General features: G+C 40.6%; 1 protein-coding gene across 1 annotated transcript in view; it reads left to right on the plus strand.

Annotated features, from left to right (window-relative positions):
* The window catches only part of LOC140493413 (kelch domain-containing protein 3), a 220,787-nt gene extending 207,521 nt beyond the window's left edge, over positions 1–13,266 (plus strand). The window contains exons 16-18 of the mRNA XM_072591833.1: positions 1,018–1,102; positions 5,794–5,898; positions 13,162–13,266. Coding sequence (XP_072447934.1) covers positions 1,018–1,102; positions 5,794–5,898; positions 13,162–13,266 — 295 coding nt within the window. The remainder of the gene's footprint in view (positions 1–1,017; positions 1,103–5,793; positions 5,899–13,161) is intronic.
* The last annotated feature ends 7,615 nt before the right edge of the window (positions 13,267–20,881 follow it).

Raw genomic sequence — 20,881 nt, forward strand, 5'->3', positions numbered from 1 at the left:
AGGGTAGGGAAGTGGCAGAAAGACTACTGAATATGTTGAGAGAGGGGAAAGAGTCTGAAAGTGGAAGAGAAGGTGCAATGGGGCAAGAGGGGCTGCAATTATGAGGAATTGCAAAGGGGAATGAGCATTTTGAAAGGGGAAGAGGGTGCACAAAGGATGAAAAAGATCTGAAAGAGGACAAAGGAGCTGCGAATGTAAGAAAACAGTTTTAATCTTTTCAATAAAGGATATCTTGTGTCACTGGTATTAGGAGCACTGAGGTAATTAATTTTTTAAAATTATGTGGAGTTTCTAAATTAAAGCTGTCGGAGTTCAGGGGCTACTATTGGGCAATAATGTAGTTGATCCTATTATACATGAACACGGTGTTAATTGTATAAATTAATTTTAAACAGTTCTATTTCATAAAGATATGCATTTATGTGTTTTCACATCTCAAAGTGTCAAACATACAATGAATTACCTGATGTGCAAAGACATATTGGAAATAAATTGTGACCTCATCAGTTTGCAGAAGGCATATTGACAGTGATGGATGGAAATGTATCAATTATTTTCTAAAAACAATTATTGCTAACTTATGCCTGTTGTCTTGTGCCAACTCAACTACAGTGGTGCCTATGTGATTAATTCTTTCCTTGTGCATTATGGCTTTGATGATTATTGGCAAAGTTAATGAATTTTTCAAATTCTACCTTAATGTCAAAACCCCTCACATATACGCACAAATACAGAAAATTTGCAACTAAGTTACTGGATCACATAATGAGGGCATTATTGAGGCTGAAAAAGGAGTTCCCTGAAAGCCAAAATGTAGCCCCCAACAAAAACAAAACAATGAGCCTGGTCTCAGGTGTAGCTCAACTGAAACAGGAATCAAACCCACATTGTTGGCGATATGGACTGTAAGATAACCATTTAGCTCACTAATCTAACTGTATTAAAAAGGATATTTATGTTGCATACAAAACAGAATAACAGATATGTGAATAATCTTTGTCCAATTTTTGATCACAGTGAGAAAGGAGAACTTGCACGGGCCAAAATAGCTTTTCAGCAAGAAAAAGAGGCTTACAATAAGCAATACAAAAATCAGCAACAGGTGAGATACTCTAGCAGGAGGAGAAAGTGAGGACTGCAGCTGCTGGAGATCAGAGCTGAAAATGTGTTGCTGGAAAAGCGCAGCAGGTCAGGCAGCTTCCAAGGAACAGGAGAATCGACGTTTCGGGCATCAGCCTTCTTCAGGAATCTTTTCCTGAAGATTCCTGAAGAAGGCTGATGCCCGAAACGTCGATTCTCCTGTTCCTTGGATGCTGCCTGACCTGCTGCGCTTTTCCAGCAACACATTTTCAGCTCAGATACTCTAGCAACAAAGAAGAGAAATTGGAATAGCTCTCAAGATTACTCTGGGTACTCAGCAAGTCTGGCTGCATTTGTTAAGAGAAAAACAAGTTAATATTTCAAGTCTGATATGCTTCTTCTTCAGGCAATGAGGCATTGGAACTGTTCTAATCTTTATGGTGTTTACCCAAAGGCCACAAGTCCTGCCTGATTTTTATGGAAGTCATTGAGAGAAAAGTCAGGGTTAGGTTCTCCACCAGTGCCCATTATTAATGCACATTGATGTTCTAAGACTTCCAAATGTATTAGCTAAGTATTAACTGTTTTGACAAATGAATGGAGTCTTTGTTTTATGATTAGCATCTGTATGTGGTTATAGTAAAACATTTTTCTGTGGTCTCATTTGTCGACATTTAAATATTGATTTAGATGAAATTAGGAGATATACAGTTGTTAAAGTTTCTATTATTTATATTATAATTGTTCTGTACAATTGAAAGTTTCATAGAGCTGTAGGAACAGCAGTTGGGTTTTTCTCCTCAGCATTTCTACATTTGTTATTAGATCTGTTCATTTTTTCAGAATACACTGTCCTCTGGGTAAATGGACATGTTGATGCTATGGAGGCCATAGAAGGGCATAAAGTGAACATGGAGATCATGGAGTGTCCATAAAGAGAGTATGGAGGTCGAAGGAGTTCTGGGCTAATGGAGGTGGAATGGTAACAAGGGTTATGGGGAACATGGGCAAGACCTTTTGAACTCAACTTTCAAAAGATTCCTGATCCAAACCATAATTCAAGATTCTTCTGAGGTGAAATGAACCACAAATCATGGAGGATCTGGCCTAAATCCACAAAGTTACTGCAGTTATGAGTTGTCCACTGCAATGGAGCCAAAAGGCCAGGGTGCATGATGCATGCTTGCTACATACACCTTCATTTTGTGTTGCCAAAAATAGCTGGCACCAGAAATGGGGTTGGGAATCCCATAATTGAGGTCCTATTACAATTTTTAAAAGCTCCTAAGTCAGCCCAACTTTGTGAAAATTTCAGGCCAGTCTGTCAGATGCCTCCTCTTCACTAAGGATATTCTCGCTCAAATCTACCACCTGTTGCAGACATAACTATAGTCTCTGAGCAAGGCAAAGATCGAATTACTGGTGACTGAATGTTACTTTGACCAGGATCCTTAATCTTTTTTCTCAGTTAGAACAGGTAAAACTTTCAAAATTTTGCAATTTGTTCCATGCTGTTGCAATACAAAAGGGCAGTGATGCTTTGCATGTCAAGAAAGTTGGATACATTTCATTCTCTCTTGCCACAAACAAGCAAGCAATGTGAGAACATGAATTCGCAGGTTGCCATCTTGCCGTGAAGTATGAAGCCATTAACTGCATGTATGTTGCTTTCTGCACATCTGCTTTTAAAATTCATTCTTGGGATCGCCAAGCTGTAAGGACCAACCCTACTGCCCAACCCTTGAGAAGATGCTGGCGTACTCTTGTACATTGTCTGGTATAGCTATTCAAGTAGTAGTGTTAGGAATAGAATCTCAAGCTTTTGACCCAGTTGAGGCAAGATGAAAGAGTTTGAAGTCATGAATGTACGAGGCTTGGATAAGAACTTGTTGGTCATGGTGTACTCATGCATCTACTGCCAAGGTTCTTCAAGGGGATAGAGATCATGGGTTTGGAAGGTGTTTCGGCAAGTCACTACAATGTACATTTGTATCTTGTTAGTGGATGAATGAATAGCTAAGAGGCTGAATGGCATGTCAGTCAAGTGAGTTTTTTATCCTGGCTGAAATTAATCTTCTTGAATGTTGTTGAAACTGCGCTCAAGCAGGCAAGTATTCCATCACACCCCTGACTTGTGTGTTGTAGATAGTGGACAGGCTTTAGGGACTAAGGAGGTGCTTGCCACACAATTCCCAACCTCTGTCCTGCTGCCCATTTCAAATTCAGGCCAATGGTAGTCACACGTGAGGAGTTCAGTGATGGTAATGCTGTTGATCATCAAGGGCACGTGGATGATTCTCTCTTGTTGGATGTAGTCATTGCCTGTAGTGCAAAAATGTTATTTACTACTTGTCAGCTCAAGCTTGCATATTGCCCAAGTCTTGCTGTATTTAGACACAGACTAATTCAGTATCTGAGGAATCACGAATAGTTCTGGGTACTGTGCAATCATAAATGAACACCTATAACCCTGACCTTATGTTGAAAGGAAGTGTACTGCAGTAGTAACTGCAACTCTGGGTGTGAGGCTGTACCTTGAGAAACAACTGTCCTGGGCTGAGGTGATTGGCCTCCAAACGCTATCACCATTTTCCTTTGTGCTAGGTGTGACTAACATATGTTATGTGCATGGAAGTGAGGTGGGACTCACTTAAGATTAATGGAATTTTAATGGGAAGTGCTAGGGGTGATGTGATGCATTTTGAAGGTGTGAGGATAGTGATGGAGTTGGTGAGATATGACATTTGAAGATATATTCACTGACCTTGATTCTCTTATGAAATCATTAAACCAGTTGTGCCATTGTGTCCAATCTTGAAGCTTTCTTTCTGACCTGTTGCGCAAATCAAAATCTTTTAGAATGGTTTCCAGCACCTGTCCAACCAAAGTACACCTTCCTTCTAAGCAGATCTGCTTCAAGTAGTGTAGGGTAGTGTGAAATTGTGCTACGCCAACATGATTTTGCATTCCACTATAACCTCTCATCTATAGAATCCATCTACCAGGCCCGCTGTCAAGGAAAGGCCATCAGCATTCTCAAAGATCCATCTGCAGGTTTTTCTGCAACCTCTACCATCAGGGAGAAGGTACAGAAGCCTGAACACACACACACACACACCAGCAAGTTTCACAACAGTTTCTACCCTACTGTTGTTAGAATACTGAATGGACTCACAAACTCTTAACATGCGCTTGTACCTGTGTTTTTGTTTTTTCCACTGTTTACCTATTATTTACTATCTATGCTACTTAATTTTGTTATCTGCCTGTATTGCTCACAAGACAAAGCTTTTCACTGTGCCTCGGTACATGTGACAATTAATTCAATTCAAATGTGCAGGTATTCAACAGTGTGCTTAATGCTGGCTGCATGCCACAATCATTTAACTTATCATGATCCTGACAATCATTTTTATGGTTATCAAATTCCACTCTCAATATGAGGTTATTCATCTTATTATAGTTTATGTATTTTTCTGTGGTCATGTTGGCTGTCACCTGCTTCTACTTTGCAATAATGATTATATTTCAATTTAATAAAATAAGTTTTGAAGTGCTTTGGAAAATCTTGAAGGGAGATTCTTTATTTTATAAGCTATATGTTGTTACAATAATTTATATGAAATCTATTTGCAAGATGGTAACTGTGATATCAACTACCTAGAATTAATTGCATGAATGAGTTACAATGTCAAAACAGACCCTGAACTTGCAATTATACATGTTTCAATTATGTAGCATCAACATCTTTAGTAGGAGACTGAGGGGTGACCTTACAGAAGTTCATAAAATCATGAGGAGCATGGATAGTGTGAATAGCCAAGGTATTTTTCTGAGGATAGGAGGGTCCAAAACAAGAGGACATCGGTTTAAGGTGATAGGGGAAAGATTTAAAAAGGTCCTGAGGGTAACCTTTTCATGCAGAATTTGCTGCCAGAGGAAGTGGTGGAGACTGGTACAATTACAACATTTAACAGGCATCTGGATGGATACATGAATGGGAAGGGTTTAAAGGGAAATGGGCCAAATGCTGGCAAATGGGACTAGGTCAGAGTAGGATGTCTGGTCGGCACGGATGAGTTGGACTGAAGGATCTCTTTCCATGCTCTCTGACTCTTAAAATTTTTTTTCTTAAATAGTAAGTTACTTTCTATTGTATATTTCTTCATTTAATTGTATTTTCATTTAACTTTGCAACATGCATCCTGCTGGCTAAGACGTATTCCCATATCCTTCCTAAACCAATAGCTAAAATCTGTGCATATTCTGTCAAGGTGACTGGTGCTATAATTTGCTACACTTTGGGATAATGCTCGGACTAAACATTTTGCTTTCCAAATAAGGAATGCACTGCATTGAGAATCATAATAGCAAACCCATAACGTATAATGTTCAGTGTTCTCTTTGTTGGTGTTGTAGATACTTTTAGTTTGAGCAAATTGCCAAAATTGACTTTTAATTTCAACATGATAGAATTCAAACTTAATTTAGGGTTTCAAAGAAAAGTCACATTGGACTTGAAATATTAACTCTGTTCCTCTCTCCACAGATACTTTGTCTTTATTTCAGTTTAGAGTGTCTTTCTTTTGTGACCTGGAAGACCTGAAAAATTAAAACCCTAAATTTTGGGGAAAAAATTTTCAAATTCAATTTGAATAAATTCCAATTTTTTTTAGATTTTGTGAATAAAATGTTCTTGTCATTGTCTTTCAGGAACTTCAGGAGATGCTAGAAAAACATAAATCTCAGAATGAAGCCTGGCTTAAAACACGGGCTGAGCAAAATGATCGAGAAAGACAAGTGTTGTTCAGACAAAGGGTGGGAATTGTCCATTTATTCCTAAATGTTATGATGCACTTCCAAAACTTAAGGAGTAAACTTGGATCATTGCTGGTACTAGCACAAAAGGAAATATGTGTTGAAAATTCAAACCTGAAGCCAGAAACTCAAGAACATAAAAAATAGGAATCACACAGCACCAGGTTATAATCCAACAGGTTTATTTGAAATCACAAAATTTCAAACAGCTGCTAGTTCATCAGGTGAAGGTACAGTTCATCAGTGCTGCATCCTTCATTATTTCATGTGATGAAGGGGCAGCACTCTGAAAGTTTGTGAATTCAAATAAACCTCTTGGCCTATAACCTAATTACTTCTGACTTTGTCCACCCCAGACAAAGACCTTCACATCGTAAAAAATAGCAGGAGTAAGCCAGTCATTCGTTGAGTCTGCTCCAGCACTCAGTAAGATAAATGGCTGATCTGATTGAGTTCACTATCTTGTCTGACCCCAAAACCTTTCATTCCCTTGTTAAATTCTGTCAAACTCAACCTCGAATGTATTCTAAGACACTGTCTCCATTGCTCCATTGTACTCCAAAGATTAACAGGAAGGAGATCCAGTCTGACTAACTAACTTGAGTTTTTTTGAAAAGTTGACTAAAATATGTCAATGAGGATATTGCAGTTGATGTGGTCTACATTGATCACAGTAAAGCCTTTGACAAGGTCCCAAATCGAAGGATGGTCCACAAGCTAAGAGCCCATGGGATCCCAAGCAAATTGGCAAAATGGTTCGAAAATTTGCTCATAAATAGGAGTCAAAGGATGATGGTGGAAGTTGTCTTTGTGATTGGAAGTCTGTGACCAGCTGTGATAAACAGGGATCAGTGCTGGGAGCCTTGATATATTTTATATACATTAACAGGTTGAATGTGAATATAGAAAGTATAATTAGTAAATTTACAGATGACATAAAAATTGGTGGTATTGTTGATAATGAAGAGGATGGTCTCAGGCTACAGTTTGATATTGATGAATTGGTAAGTTGGGCAGAGCAATGGCTGATGGAATTTAATCCTAATAAGTGTGAGGTATTCTGGGAGGTATGCAATGCATGGTAGGTCCCTGGGGAGTACTGAGGAACAAAGGGCCTTTGGTGTACAAGTCCATAGATCCCTGAAGGTGTCAGCACAGAGAGACAAGATGGGGAAGTAGACATAAGGAATGCTTGTCTTCGCTCGTCAGGTTATAGAATATAGCAGCAAGAAAGTTTTCTTATGATTTTATAAAGCATTGGTTAGATCACAGATGGAATGCTGTCTGCAGTTCTGGTTGCCACACTATTGGAAAGATATGCTGGCACAGGAGAGAGTGCAGAGGAGATTCACCAGAATTTTGCCTCGGATGGAAAATTTTCAGTTATAAGAAATGATTGGATAGGTTGGGTTTGTTTCCCTTGGAGCAGAGGAGGCTGAGGGGTATCTGATTAAGGCATAGGTAGTTATCCTATAAAGCACATTTATTAAACATGATTTATCTGTAACACGATTTGTGAATTGCTGAACTTTTTTTTACTAAAGCAAACACCTGTTTGCTGTTACACGATTCTTGTTCCCAGCACTATGTGTGCAGAGGACAGGACCTTGCATCGGCATCGCATGATCGCTTTCTTGTGAGGAGCTTCATGATAGGTATTGTGCTAGTCGACTTGGAAAAGCATTGTGAAAATATCTCTACAGCCTGAAGACAAGAAGCTGGGAACAATCTGTTAATTTAAATACTTAAAGAGTTGTGATAAGAGTGAAATTTCACTGGAATTGACTAACAGTAAAAGGATAGTGATGAGGAGCAGTTTGAAACTTGGCTTTGTTGTTCGTAGTTGAAAATCACACGACATCATATTATAGTCCAACGGGTTTATTTAGAAGTACAAGCTTTCAGACTGCCACTTCTTCTTCAGTTAGCTAGTGAAGAACTATAAGCTGGTGTTGTGTGATTCTTAACTTTGTCCACCCCAGTCCCACACTGGTACCTTCGTTGTTGTTTGTATTAAGAGATTTATTTTCTCTCTTTTTGTTTAAAAAATATATTAGGTGTTAAAGGATATCTGTGGATCTATGTGAAACTGTTTCAGTAACTAATCACTATGGTAACCAACTACGAAAAATACCAGTACAGGGGCTTGGACATGGTCAGTCAGCTACTCAGAGCCAGGGAAGTCTGCACATAGTGGGTGAGGGAGAGAAAGGTGGGTGGCACACTGTTTCCTTTGTGAGCTGTCCTGAGGGGGTGAATAGGATGTGCAGAAGAGATTCAGGGTCAGTCAGGGTCAGATATTAGCGAGGATGAGAGTGAATGGGGAAGACATTGCACGAAATGGTACTGTAATAGAAATAGAGAGTGTGAGGTATCAACAAGAAGATGGTGCCACTTTCACTGGCAGAGTGGAGAAGGTCATTGATCTTCTTTATACATTCTGTGTATTCCTTCAGATGGTTGAGACTGCACTGCCCTTGGATGGTAACACTGGTCCAGGTTGGTGTGATTCCAGTAGAATGGTGTCCTCTGTTGGCCTGGGAGAAAAGGACATCCTGCCTCTGCATCACCCCATCTTCATCTGCAGCACCTCCATGTCCCTGCCCACAAATGGAGGCACCAATTTCCCATTGTCTGCCACATCCAGGCTAATGTCAGGAACCATGCAGGGCAGTTCTGGATTGACAAGTCTTGTCTGGGTGCACAATATCTTTTTAAAGATGGTGCTGCAACACATATGTTGGTCAATTCTGGAATATCCAGGAATTGGTGAGTTGTTTTGTAAATGACAGGGGTATGATGGCGCTTAAATTGGGTGCTCCGGTTTCCTCCCACAGTCCAAAGATGTGCAGGTCAGGTAAATTGGCCACGCTAAATTGCCCGTAGTGTTAGGTAAGGGGTAAATGTAGGGGTGTGGGTGGGTTGCGCTTCGGCGGGGCGGTGTGGACTTGTTGGGCCGAAGGGCCTGTTTCCACACTGTAAGTAATCTAATCTAATCTAAATGCGTGAGAGGTGCACCAAAGGGTGGGGTAGGTAATAAGTCAGGTGGATTTTGTAAAATAAGGTGATAGATGTCCCCAAGCATCATGATGTGAAACCCTCCAAGAAACTTGACAAAACTGACACTTAGTGAAAGAAATTAAGATTCAATGCTTTGTCTATTATGGCAGGTTTCATTCTAGGATTTGACTTGTGCAATGTTACCTTTGGATGGGATCAGAAGAAGCATACAGCAGGTATAGATGCCAATTGAGAGTAATCATATGAAGACTCTGATGAATTGCACTATACAATACCTTACAGTAGGTCAGTTACAACAGGTCAAAATTTACTCAGACAGTGGTGTTGTTTGTGTTAGGCTAACTACTATTTTGTTTCAACTTTTACTGGCATTGTTGATGGTTCACCCCTAACCCTGTTTTTCTCATAGTGCATATTCCTATTGCACAATTTTCTATAACTACAGCATTATAGGAGAACTACCTGTTTGCGAAATTATGAGACACATTACAGGGGAGATCATGAGAATCTTTTCACCATGGCAATGTGTCTAAAACCAGAAGGCAAGTGGTTAATGTGAGGAATTCACACGGGGGCTTTGAGGAAAAGATTTTTCACAAAGAAGGTGGTAGAAATGTGGAACATGTGGCCTGAGAGGGTGGTGGGGGCAGGTACTCTCACAACATTTAAGAAGCATCTGGACAAGCAATTAAAATGCCAGGCTATGGATCAAGTGCTGGTAAACAAGTTTAGAGTAATTTGCTGTTTGCTGGTCAGCACAGACATGGGGGAGCAAAGGGTCTGTGTCTATGCTGTATGACTGTACAACTAACACTATGAGAGAAAACGTTTCTCATCATCTCCATCCTAACTTGATAACATTTCATTCCTAATCTGTGCTCATAGTACTAGATTCATCAATGAGGGCAAATGTCCTCTCAGCATCTGCCCTATCAAGCTCTCTCAGAATCTTATATAAATGTATATTACATTACCTTCAATAAAGATCACCTCTCAAGTTCCAATAAGTATAGATGCAATGTACACAACCTTTCATCCCAGGAATGAATTTAATGAACCTTCTCTAAACTGCCTCAAAGCAATTATCATCCCTCCTTAATTAAGGAAAACTGTATCCAGCCCTCCGAGTGTGATCTTACCAATTGCCTTTCTGATTACTTTCTGTACCTGCATGTTAAGATTCCATGATTAATTAACAAGTAACTAGGTCCCTCTGTATGACATCATTCTGAAGACTCAATTTAAATAATATTCTGTTTTTCTATTCTTTTCAAAATGCATAAACTCACATTTTTCTACAATATACTTCCTCTGCCAAATTATCTTTCCATTCACTTAAAATATGTGTATCCCTTTGCAGACTCTTTGTGTCATTTTCACAACATACCCATGCTTTCCTATTTGTCCACGTAACATTAGCAAAATCGACTAAATCACACTGTCCATCCATCCACATCGTTAATATGGATTGCAAATAGTTGAGCTCCAAACACTGATTCCTGTGACATTCCATTCACTACTGTTTGCCAAACAGAAAATAAACCATTAATCTGACTTTGTTTCCTGTTAGTTAGCCAGAACTCTTTACATACTAAAGTATTACACCCAACACCATGATTCTGGATTAGTGGTGCTGGAAGAGCACAGCAGTTCAGGCAGCATCCAAGTAGCTTCGAAATCGATGTTTCGGGCAAAAGCCCTTCATCAGGAATAAAGGCAGTGATCCTGAAGCGTGGAGAGATATGCTAGAGGAGGGTGGGGGTGGGGAGAAAGTAGCATAGAGTACAATGGGTGAGTGGGGGAGGGGATGAAGGTGATAGGTCAAGGAGGAGAGGGTGGAGTGGATAGGTGGAAAAGAAGATAGGCAGGTAGGACAAGTCCGGACAAGTTATGGGGACAGTTACTGAGCTGGAAGTTTAGAACTAGGGTGAGGTGGGGGAAGGGGAAATGAGGAAACTGGAAACTGTTGAAGTCCACATTGATGCCCTGGGGTTGAAGTGTTCTGAGGCGGAAGATGAGGCGTTCTTCCTCCAGGCATCTGGTGGTGAGGGAGCGGCTGTGAAGGAGGCCCAGGACCTCCATGTCCTCGGCAGAGTGGGAGGGGGAGTTGAAATGTTGGGCCACGGGGCGGTTTGGTTGATTGGTGCGGATGTCCCGGAAATGTTCCCTAAAGCGCTCTGCTAGGAGACGCCCAGTCTCCCCAATGTAGAGGAGACTGCATCGGGAGCAACGGATACAATAAATAATATTAGTGGATGTGCAAGTAAAACTTTGGATGTGGAAGGCTGCTTTGGGGCCTTGGATAGAGGTGAGGGAGGAGGTGTGGGCGCTGGTTTTACAGTTCCTGCGGGTGGCAGGGGAAAGTGCCAGGATTGGAGGGTGGGTTGTTTGGGGGCGTGGACCTGACCAGGTAGTTTGCCCGAAACGTCGATTTCGAAGCTACTTGGATGCTGCCTGAGCTGCTGTGCTCTTCCAGCACCACTAATCCAGAATCTGGTTTCCAGCATCTGCAGTCATTGTTTTTACCTCGTTGATTTTAACCCAACACCATGAGACTGTCTACACCTTTGCTCTTAGATTTCACCACCACAATTTCCCCAATTGGTGGCCTCAGATGCCAAGTTGGCCCACATGTAGATCCTGGGAGTAAATATCTGGTGTGCACACCTAACAGTGACCTGCTGCAGGAGGAGCATTGATCGTAGAGTCACAGATTCAGCCCATTGAATCCACATTGATCCTCTGAAGAACATCCCACCAGACCCATCCCATCGCCGTAACCTTGCATTTCTCATGGCTAATCCACCTAGATTGCACATCCTGGACACAATGGGAAACTTAGCACCTAAACTTCATATCTTTGGATTGTGGGAAAAAGCCAGAGCGCCCAGAAGAAACCCACACAGACACGGGGAGAGTGTGCAAACTCCACACAGCTGCCTGAAAGTGGAATTGAACACAGGTCCCTGGGGTTGTAAGGCAGCAACACTAATATCTGAGCCACGGTTCATTGACAGGTTCAATTCCATTCTTGCACGATATCTGTGTGGAGTTTGCACATTCTCCCTGTGTCTGCATGAGTTTCTTCTGGGTGCTCCGGTTTCCTCCCACAGTCCAAAGATGTTCAGGTTAGGTGAATTAGCTATGCTAAATTGCCCATAGTGTTCAGGGATATGTAGGTTAGGAGAATTAGACAAGGGTAAATATAGGATAATAGGGTCGGGAAATGGGTCTGGGCGGGTTACTCTTCAGAAGATCGGTGTGGACTTGGGCTAAAGGGCCTATTTCCACCCTGTGGGGATTCTATGATTTAATGATAAAGATTAAGATACAGAAAATTTAATAATATACCTGTCTTTTACAGGCCAGAGCTGGTAAGTCCCATGTAATCCATGAATGCATTTGCTCTTTTTTTTGTTAATTTGGCATCATCAGGGGTTTGCTGTGGTTCTCACCCTATTTAGTGACGATGCACTGGCTGCCCAGGTGGCACTTCTCAGGTATCTGAAGGCAAAAATCCAGAAGCAGAAGTTTGCAGTTAGGGAAAATAAGATAGAATTGAAAGGTTTATGGTCACACTATCTGCAGCTTGCGCTTTATGCCACCTGCTCTCATTTGCTTCTCAGTGCCTTGAATACACGACATAGGAATATGCTATTTGGCCAGCCAAGCCTGTTCCCTTTCTGGATCTTCATGAAAATGTTGCTTCTTTCCTTTTTCCTACCTTGTCTCCTGATGCATTAGCATCAGAAAAGAAAAAGTAAAAGTGCCTTTGTTATTAGTTGCTCTATTTGTAATGCTTTTGCTGCTATCTAAGTCCAAACAGTTTGCTGTCAATTCGTTTCAAGAGTACAGCTCCTCTTTAAAAGGAAGGTTCTGAGGAAAGGTCACTGTACCCAAATCATTAACTCTGATGTCTCTCCACACCTGCTAATCCTTTCCAGCAATTTCTGTTTTTGTTTCCTCTTTAAAAGGGATGGGTTGACTATAGGTTTTGAGAGGGGTCGATGAAATGTCCACAAAGATGAACATTCACAAAGTACAAAAAATGGCTCCTGTTGTTGGAGTAAAAATATCCATTTTTCTGATCAAAAGATGAAAACACTTCTAAAAAGATGATTTTTAATGGTCCGATTTGTAAACAATGGATCCAAAGATTTGTAAGCGATGGATGCAAAGATGATAAAATCAGCTGTGAGGGAAGATACCCTTTTAAATTAACAAATTAATCTCCATTTACAGGCGGAATTGCTTCAGGAACAAGAGAAGTTGCGTGAAGAGCAGAAAAACCTTCAAATGCGTAGTCAGCAGCTACTCTCCTTAATGCAGCAATTTAAGGGAATGTGAGGAGTAACATTGAGAATTAAAAATGTTTAAAATTGCCCTATTTTGTTAGCCTTTCCTTCTTCTACTGTTAGGTACCAAAATTCTGCAAATAGGTATGAGAAAAGTCAAGGTAGTATTGACACGCAGTCTTATAAGGAATAAGATGGAAGCTTTATCTATTTGTAAGTTTTCCTTAATAGGACTGTATTTAAGTGGCTGACTTACTCCTCACTATGAATTCTAAATTTCTACATATTTCTTTGTTCAGCTGAAATTCTTTGATGTTTTAATTGATACTGAGAGCTAAGAACATAAAAACAGGAGCAGGAGTAGTTAACTTGACCCCCCAGGCCTGCTCCACCTTTCAAGCAGGCCTTGACTCCACTTTTTGTCCCTGATAACCCTCGACTCGCTTTCATTTATTTGTTGATGGGCATGTTTGGCATCCAGGAGGGCAATTAGGACTTAATCACAATGCTGTGGATCTGAAGTCACATGTTGCCAGCCTGAATAAGCACAACAGATTTCCTTCCCTGGGGAACCAGTTGGTTTTTACAATTGTTGCAAAGTTGGGTCGAGTAATTGTAGATTTGGATAAAGGCCACAGTTAGCAGACCAAGCAGCAGGTTTTATCAAGACAACAGGTTTTAAATTTAGCCAATCAATTTGAACTAGGTACTTAGATACCAAAAACCTATTAAATTTAAATCTGATGGTTTTGACAACATAAGACCAATCCAATGTGAGAAATATTGTTATGTCTTCATGGATATAAAAGAAGGGGACAGTTGGACAAAGACCTCAGAGCTAACTGCCATCCGCCAGAGCTATCAGTTCTCAGCTCTCACTCTTGAGAGAAATTGGCTCTCACGGTCATCTATGTATTAGAAAAAATATCATCTCAAAGATATTGGTACCAACGATGGAAAAAGGCATTCCTGAAAGAAAAATCAGAGGAAGCATTTCTGACAGGAGACTTGATGAGAGAAGGCACAGAACATTCCAGAAGATGCGTAACTTGGCTGTAATTTCGAGAGACTAAATTCTACTTTTTTGTATCTGAGTGGCACTTGTAGTTATTGGAACAGCATGCCATTTGAATATTCTAGAATAATTAGTAGTTAGAAGGGATGTATTTGGTTTCTTAATAGTTTAGTTAATTTGTTCACTGTTACAGTTAAATAAATAAATTGTTACTTGTTGATTTATAAAGTGAGTGTCAGGGATTTATTTTATTTAACCACTGGAGTTTGCTGAAAAGCAAGTTATACCACTTTTCACACTCTTTAAACAGATTATAGGGCAAGGTGCTCCTGTTTGTGAGTTTCAGTTTTAGTTTTAAGGGGGGGGGGGGCAACCTTCATTTTATAACACAATTTATGTTAGCTGGTCGCTTCATTCCAAATTTTTACTAGATTCAACTTTCATCACCTGACATGGTGGAGTTCAAATCTATATGCCCAGAACATTTGCCTAAGGTTCTTGATTAGTATGTCAGTGACATTACCACAAGGCCACTTCCTCAATGACCCAACCTTCATTGCTTGTTGGGGAACAGAATTCCAACACTAATGATCTTCTGAGAGAAGGATTACTGTCAAATCTCCATCTTAAATGTGAGACTTCTCATTTTGAAACTGTACTTTGAGTTACCCTGTCAAACCCCTTAAGAAACTTTCATGTTTCAATAAGGTTGCCTCTTAAGTCTAAAGACCAATGAGTATAAGACTATCCTGTTCAATCTTTTCTCATAAGGCCAAATCATTTCAAGAATCAGCATACTTAATCTTTTCTGAATGTTCTCAATGCAAGTGTTTTTAAGCCACCTCAGTTAATATTGAAGTTATATGAATAAATGTAAGTTTCAACACTATTACTGGGATAAAATTGGGCTAGATTTAATGCCCACCTTCCCACATTGTACCAGGCATGTTTCCAGCAAGTAAAGTGGGTTCTTGGGCCCAATTAATTGTTGATGAAGAGCCTTAAATGCTTCCTCTGTCATATTATTATAGGCATTTGAAGTGGGCAGAAGTGGTAAAGGCTGCTTTATCATGAAAATTGGTAAATAAGTTAGACAAAAAGAAGGCTACCATGACACAGCATTATAGGCAGGCTGACTGTGTGTGTTTGTGTGTGTCTGTATATATGTACCACCAACCCAAATAAATTGACTTCCCAGCCCTGGCCCATCTAGTGATCCCAAAGCAAATTTCCTACATCACCAACTATACCCCACCATTCATGCACCCAATCAACCACCATTCATCTATCTACTCACCTACCCTCTTGTTGCCCACAATTCACCAATCCACTCATTCACAGACTCACCCACTCATACAGCCATCCTCCCAGCCAATCATTAAACCACCCATCCACCACTCAACCACCCTCTAACCCATTGAAAACCTCTGAGATCTTTAACCTGAATGCAACAGCTGAATTGATAAAAGGGGGTCTTTGCGGTGCTCCTTTTTGCGAGTTCACTATGTGTACATCAGAACAGGAGCATCATTATTCCACAAAGTCCCAACCAAAAAACCTCAAACAAATGAGCTGCAGTGATTTTCACAATCAGAAGTGATTGCTTTGCATCATTGCTAACGGGGGGATTTGGACCAAGACTTGAAGTGCATTCCACTGAGTTAAATCTGAAACCAAATCCAGTGCAACCTCTGCCAGTAATGTTTGGCAGAGGTTGTTTACTGTATCCACCATTCCAACTGACCTGATGAAATACCATCAGACCGCAGAAGCATGAACTGATATTTTGACTCCAGTGTGGTTCTTAACTGAAGCAGTAATACATATGTTACTTTCTGCAGCATAGCAATCTAGATATGGGTACTGCGGTATTGAAAGATCCAACAGACATTTATTACTGCTGTTCAAGTATTACATTCACAGGTACACCCATGCTGGGGCTGACATTAAACTAGAGTCATTTTGAACTCATAGAGTTATATAGTATAGATACAGACCCTTCGGTCCAACTTGTCTATGCCAACCAAATGTCCTAAACTGATCTAGTCCCATTTGCCAGTATTTGGCCCATATCCCTCTAAACACTTCCTGTTCATGTACCCATCCAGATGCCTTTAACTCCTTTGGTAACTTGTTTTATACATACCACCACCCTCTGAATGAAAAAGTTTCCCATAGGTCCCTTTCAAATCTTTCCCCACTCACCTTAAACCTATGCTCTCTAGCTTTGGACACAAAATATGCTGGGAAAAAGACTGTGATTATTCACCTTATCCATGTCCCTCATCATTTTATCTATCAAGTCATCTCTCAGCCTCCAATGTTTCAGGGAAAATAGCTCCAGCTTATCCAGCCTCTCCCTATAACTCAAAACCTCCAATTCCCGTTGCATCCTTATAAATCTTTTCTGAACCCTTTCAAGTTTAACAATTTCTTTCTTAAGCAAGGAGACCAAAATTGCAAGCAGTATTCTAAAAGTGGCCTCACCAATGTCCTATATGACCACAACATGATATCCCAACTCCTATGCTCAATGCACTGACCAATGAAGGCAACTTGAAACATTAATTTATTTTCTCTTTCCAGAAATACTAAATGCTGAGTTTCTCCAGCATTTTCTGCTTTTATTTAGAACTTATGAATGCTTTCTATCATTTGGTCCATCGGTAAACCAGTTGTCACCCAGCTGCATTTGTACACTACCCCTCAGCTCTAGGTTATGTAGAATCCAAACTTTGATTTTACTGCTTGTTCAAACAGCTGTTTACACAATACATGCCATCTGTGCTAGAGTACTTGCTTTTCAAAACATGCAGCAATCCTTTCAAACAGTTCTTTCTCACTTCAGTCCACAATTTTAACAAGCACAAAAATGACAAAACATACCCTTTATACAATCCAGAGATGCCTTACAAGGATATATCTGAAAGAACATGAATGGTAATTGTCTATTCTTTTCTTATGACTGGTTTGTGTTGTCTAGATGTCACGAAAGGGGTGAGTAGGCTTGATGGACTCACAGTTTGGTGTTCTGAATTAGGTTGCTAATGTTCCACATCTCTTATTCACCTTTGGCATAACAGCTTCAGCTTTTCTGATTATGTTGATGTCAATACTGTGAAATTGCGGGTGACTGGACACCCTAGATAGGTGAACTTATCAGCATCCTCTAGTGTCACATTGTCAAAGCTGATAGATGATGCTATGATATTGGTTTTCCTGATGCTGCTGTGAATGCAAATTCTTTTCAGGTGTCAGCCTGTCCATTCAGTCCTGGATTGGATAGTTGATGGATGGATGGATGGATGGATGGGGGGAGAATGTTGTTTTCAGTCATGTGAGATGATGTTTGATGCAGAGTTGAAACACCATTATAAACATTGTCTTTGGAGATGGAAGGCTGTACTAGCAGTTCAATTGTAAATGAATGGACTAACTAAAAGATTTAATGAATGGATACTTTAAACATGAAGGGCAAACATAGACTACTCGTACATGCAACTTGGATTAAGATCATGATGGGTTGAAAATATCCCACCTGTTACCTGTGAAGGTGAGATAATCCCCATGGTGTCAGCCATTAATAACTTCATACAAAAGCACATATAGACAAAGAAGCAAGCAGATTTGTTGAAGACGCTCAGTACACTGGATCAAAGGTAATGTTTATAAAATGGGAGCAGGTGATAAAGTAGTACTAAGAGCACTTTAACAATTTGGAAGGTATCTTAGACAACAAAACTTGCTTAGCCAAGTGAATAACCCATAATTATCCAACAACTTAAAATTGTTAATTCAAATATGTGAGCATACCTGGTGAAGTTCAATACTGAAGGTTTGAGTCAATAGTTTCCTAGAATGATTTATCCTCGAAGACCTTGCAATATCATTTATTATGAATATCTGATAAGTAACTATTAATTTTTATGCGCATTTGATGAAAGTATATTCTGTGTAGTCCTTTCCGATACATGCTAAGGTGTCTGGGTGAATCAATGTTGCGGACGCTGGTCGAGGCGACCGCAGGGTCTTCGAGACACCCTGTTCCAGTCAACTGTTCAAGAAGAAGGAGGACACCCTGGTGGAGAAAACATTTGCTTATCCCATGATAGTCTTGTAATAATGGGCTTGTGGCGCTAGTAAAGAGGTTGGCTCAGTTTCTGAGCTCCCAAATATTGGGAGCAGGAGACTGCCCCTTTGATTACTATAGCAAAGGGAACTGCCAGTGGACTGACCCACCTGCGGTGAACGGAGGGTGGACGCACTCGTGGCTCTGTCGGAGCCGGCACAGGGAAGTCCAGAAGGTGAAGTTGTAATGTTAATAGGACAGTTAGCGGATATAGAAGAAAGCCAAGTTAAGACTTGGGTGATGCAGGGGAGTGGCGTAAAGGGAATCCTGAGAAAAGACAGGAACAAAAGCAGGAGGAAACAAAATAAAATGGTCGGTGCCTTTTGAAAATAGATGGTACACCTACAAGTGTTATGTATTCTCTTTACACGAAGGTCTACTCTATATCAAAGGGCGGTAGACAAAAAATTAGTAACGGAGCACAGTCACGACCTTTTGAGCGGTTGAAAGTTAGCCGGACGCAACAGCTACAAGTCCTCAATGGCAGATCTGCGAGCGTTGCCGCCCACAGGCAGGATTTCACTGAAAAAGCCAGCCTAGTGTGATCGACACATGAATAAAGGGAAACATATATGAAACCAAACAACCAACAGATGGCTAAATTATTGCCAGCAGGACCTGTATTGCCAGAACCAGTCTTACTCCAAGCTTGTGTAGAATTAACAAAACGAGTGCTGGAATCGCGGAGACAACACTCCCATATCATGAGGGTGCACTATAACTGGTGCTTACGGATTGTATATCATTGGACGTGAGACTGTTTGTACATCTCATCCTCACTGCGAGTAGATAAGCATTAAAAAAAACCTGAGATTGGAAGAAAATGTTCATAGATTGTAGGAGGGAGAGAAACCAACTTTTGTGTTTGATTGAGGTAATAAATGTTTTCTGTCTGCATGTGAATTCTTCGAGTGTCCACAATCCCTGAACTGTTAACTTTTTGTGATCTGGTTCGTGTGCATTTTCATTTGTTGGTTGTCAGAATACTGTCTTGTATTATTTTGTGTTTCTCTCCCCTGGATCTTAGGATCTGGAGATATTTAGAGTTTAGTTTATATTTTGAGAGTGTACGCTGATATAAAAGTGTGCTGTGTACGTGTATCAGTTTGAGGAGTGGTACTTAATTGGTTGGCAGGACAGGGATGTCTCGGCGTCCACTACGTGAGGGGCAGGAGTCTACGCTCAGAATTCTTTGGCGTCAGCCAACCCGCACTCTTCCCGGAATGAGAAAACTGAAAATGGGTAACACAGATGTTCGTGCCAGGCCGGGAGTTGAAAGGTAATGAAAAGCAGGAGAGGAAACAATAGGGGCGCTTGCAAAACTTCTCAATTCCTCTCTGGCCACAGGAGAGGTGCCAGAGGACAGGAGGACCGCCAAAGGATAAGCATGGAAACTACAGACCGGTCAGTCCAACTTCAATGGTGAAGAAAGTTTTGGAAGCACTTCTGCAGGATAGAGTAATTCTGAATTTGGATAGGCCGGGATTAATCAAGAACTGTCAACATTGATTTGATAAGGGAAAGTCATATCTGACCAAATGTATTGAATTTTTCAAAGAAGTGACCAGGTGTGTAGATGGGGTCAAGGTTTTTGATAAGGTTCCACATTGATACCAAAGGTAAGATCCAAGGAAATTTAGAAAATTGGATACATAGTTGACTGAGTGGTGGGAAGCAAGGGTGTATTTCTGTGGCTGTCTGTGTCCAGTAGGATCCAACAAAGGGTTAGTGCTGGGGCCTTTGCTATTTATGGTTTACATAAATTATTTAGACCTGAAAGTAGGAGGTTTAATTATCAAGTTCACAGATGAAACAAAAATTGGTGGAGTGATAAATAGTGAGGAGGATGGCCTTGGACAATAAGAGGATATAGATCAGTTAGAGTGGCTGATCGGTGGCAAATGGAACTCAATCTGGATAGATGTGATATGATGCACCTGGGCAAGACAAACAAGGCAAGGGAATATATAATGAATGGTCGGACTCGCAGAAGCACCAAGGATCAGAGGGACCTTGATATGCATATTCACCAGTCTCTTAAGGTACGAGCACAGGTGAATAAAGTGGTTAAGAAGGCATATGATAGACTTCCCTTTATTGGTCAGTACATGGATGTTTAAGAGCAGGAATGTTATGGTGGAACTATATAGAACATTGGTCAGAACATGGCTAGAGTATAGTGTGTAGTTCTGGAATCTGTTTTTTGTGATTGCATGAGACAGAATGCAGAGATTTATCAGTATTTTGCCTGTGCTGGAGAGTTTCAGTTTGAAAGGAGATTGGACAGACTTGAGTTGTTTTCCCTAGAGCAGAGATGATTGAGAGGGTACATGATTGAGATGTCTAAAATCACGTGGGACATAGATAGGGTACACAGGAAGGAAGTTTTCACATTGATGGAGGGATCAGTGATCAAGTGCATAGATTTATGGCAGCAGCAGAAGGTTTAGAGGAGATGTGAGGGGAAAAATATCACCCAGAGGTTGATGGGAACCGGCAACTCACTGCCTGTAAGGGTGGTAG

Source organism: Chiloscyllium punctatum, chromosome 2, assembly GCF_047496795.1.
Source record: "Chiloscyllium punctatum isolate Juve2018m chromosome 2, sChiPun1.3, whole genome shotgun sequence".
NCBI classification, from domain to species: Eukaryota; Metazoa; Chordata; class Chondrichthyes; order Orectolobiformes; family Hemiscylliidae; genus Chiloscyllium; species Chiloscyllium punctatum.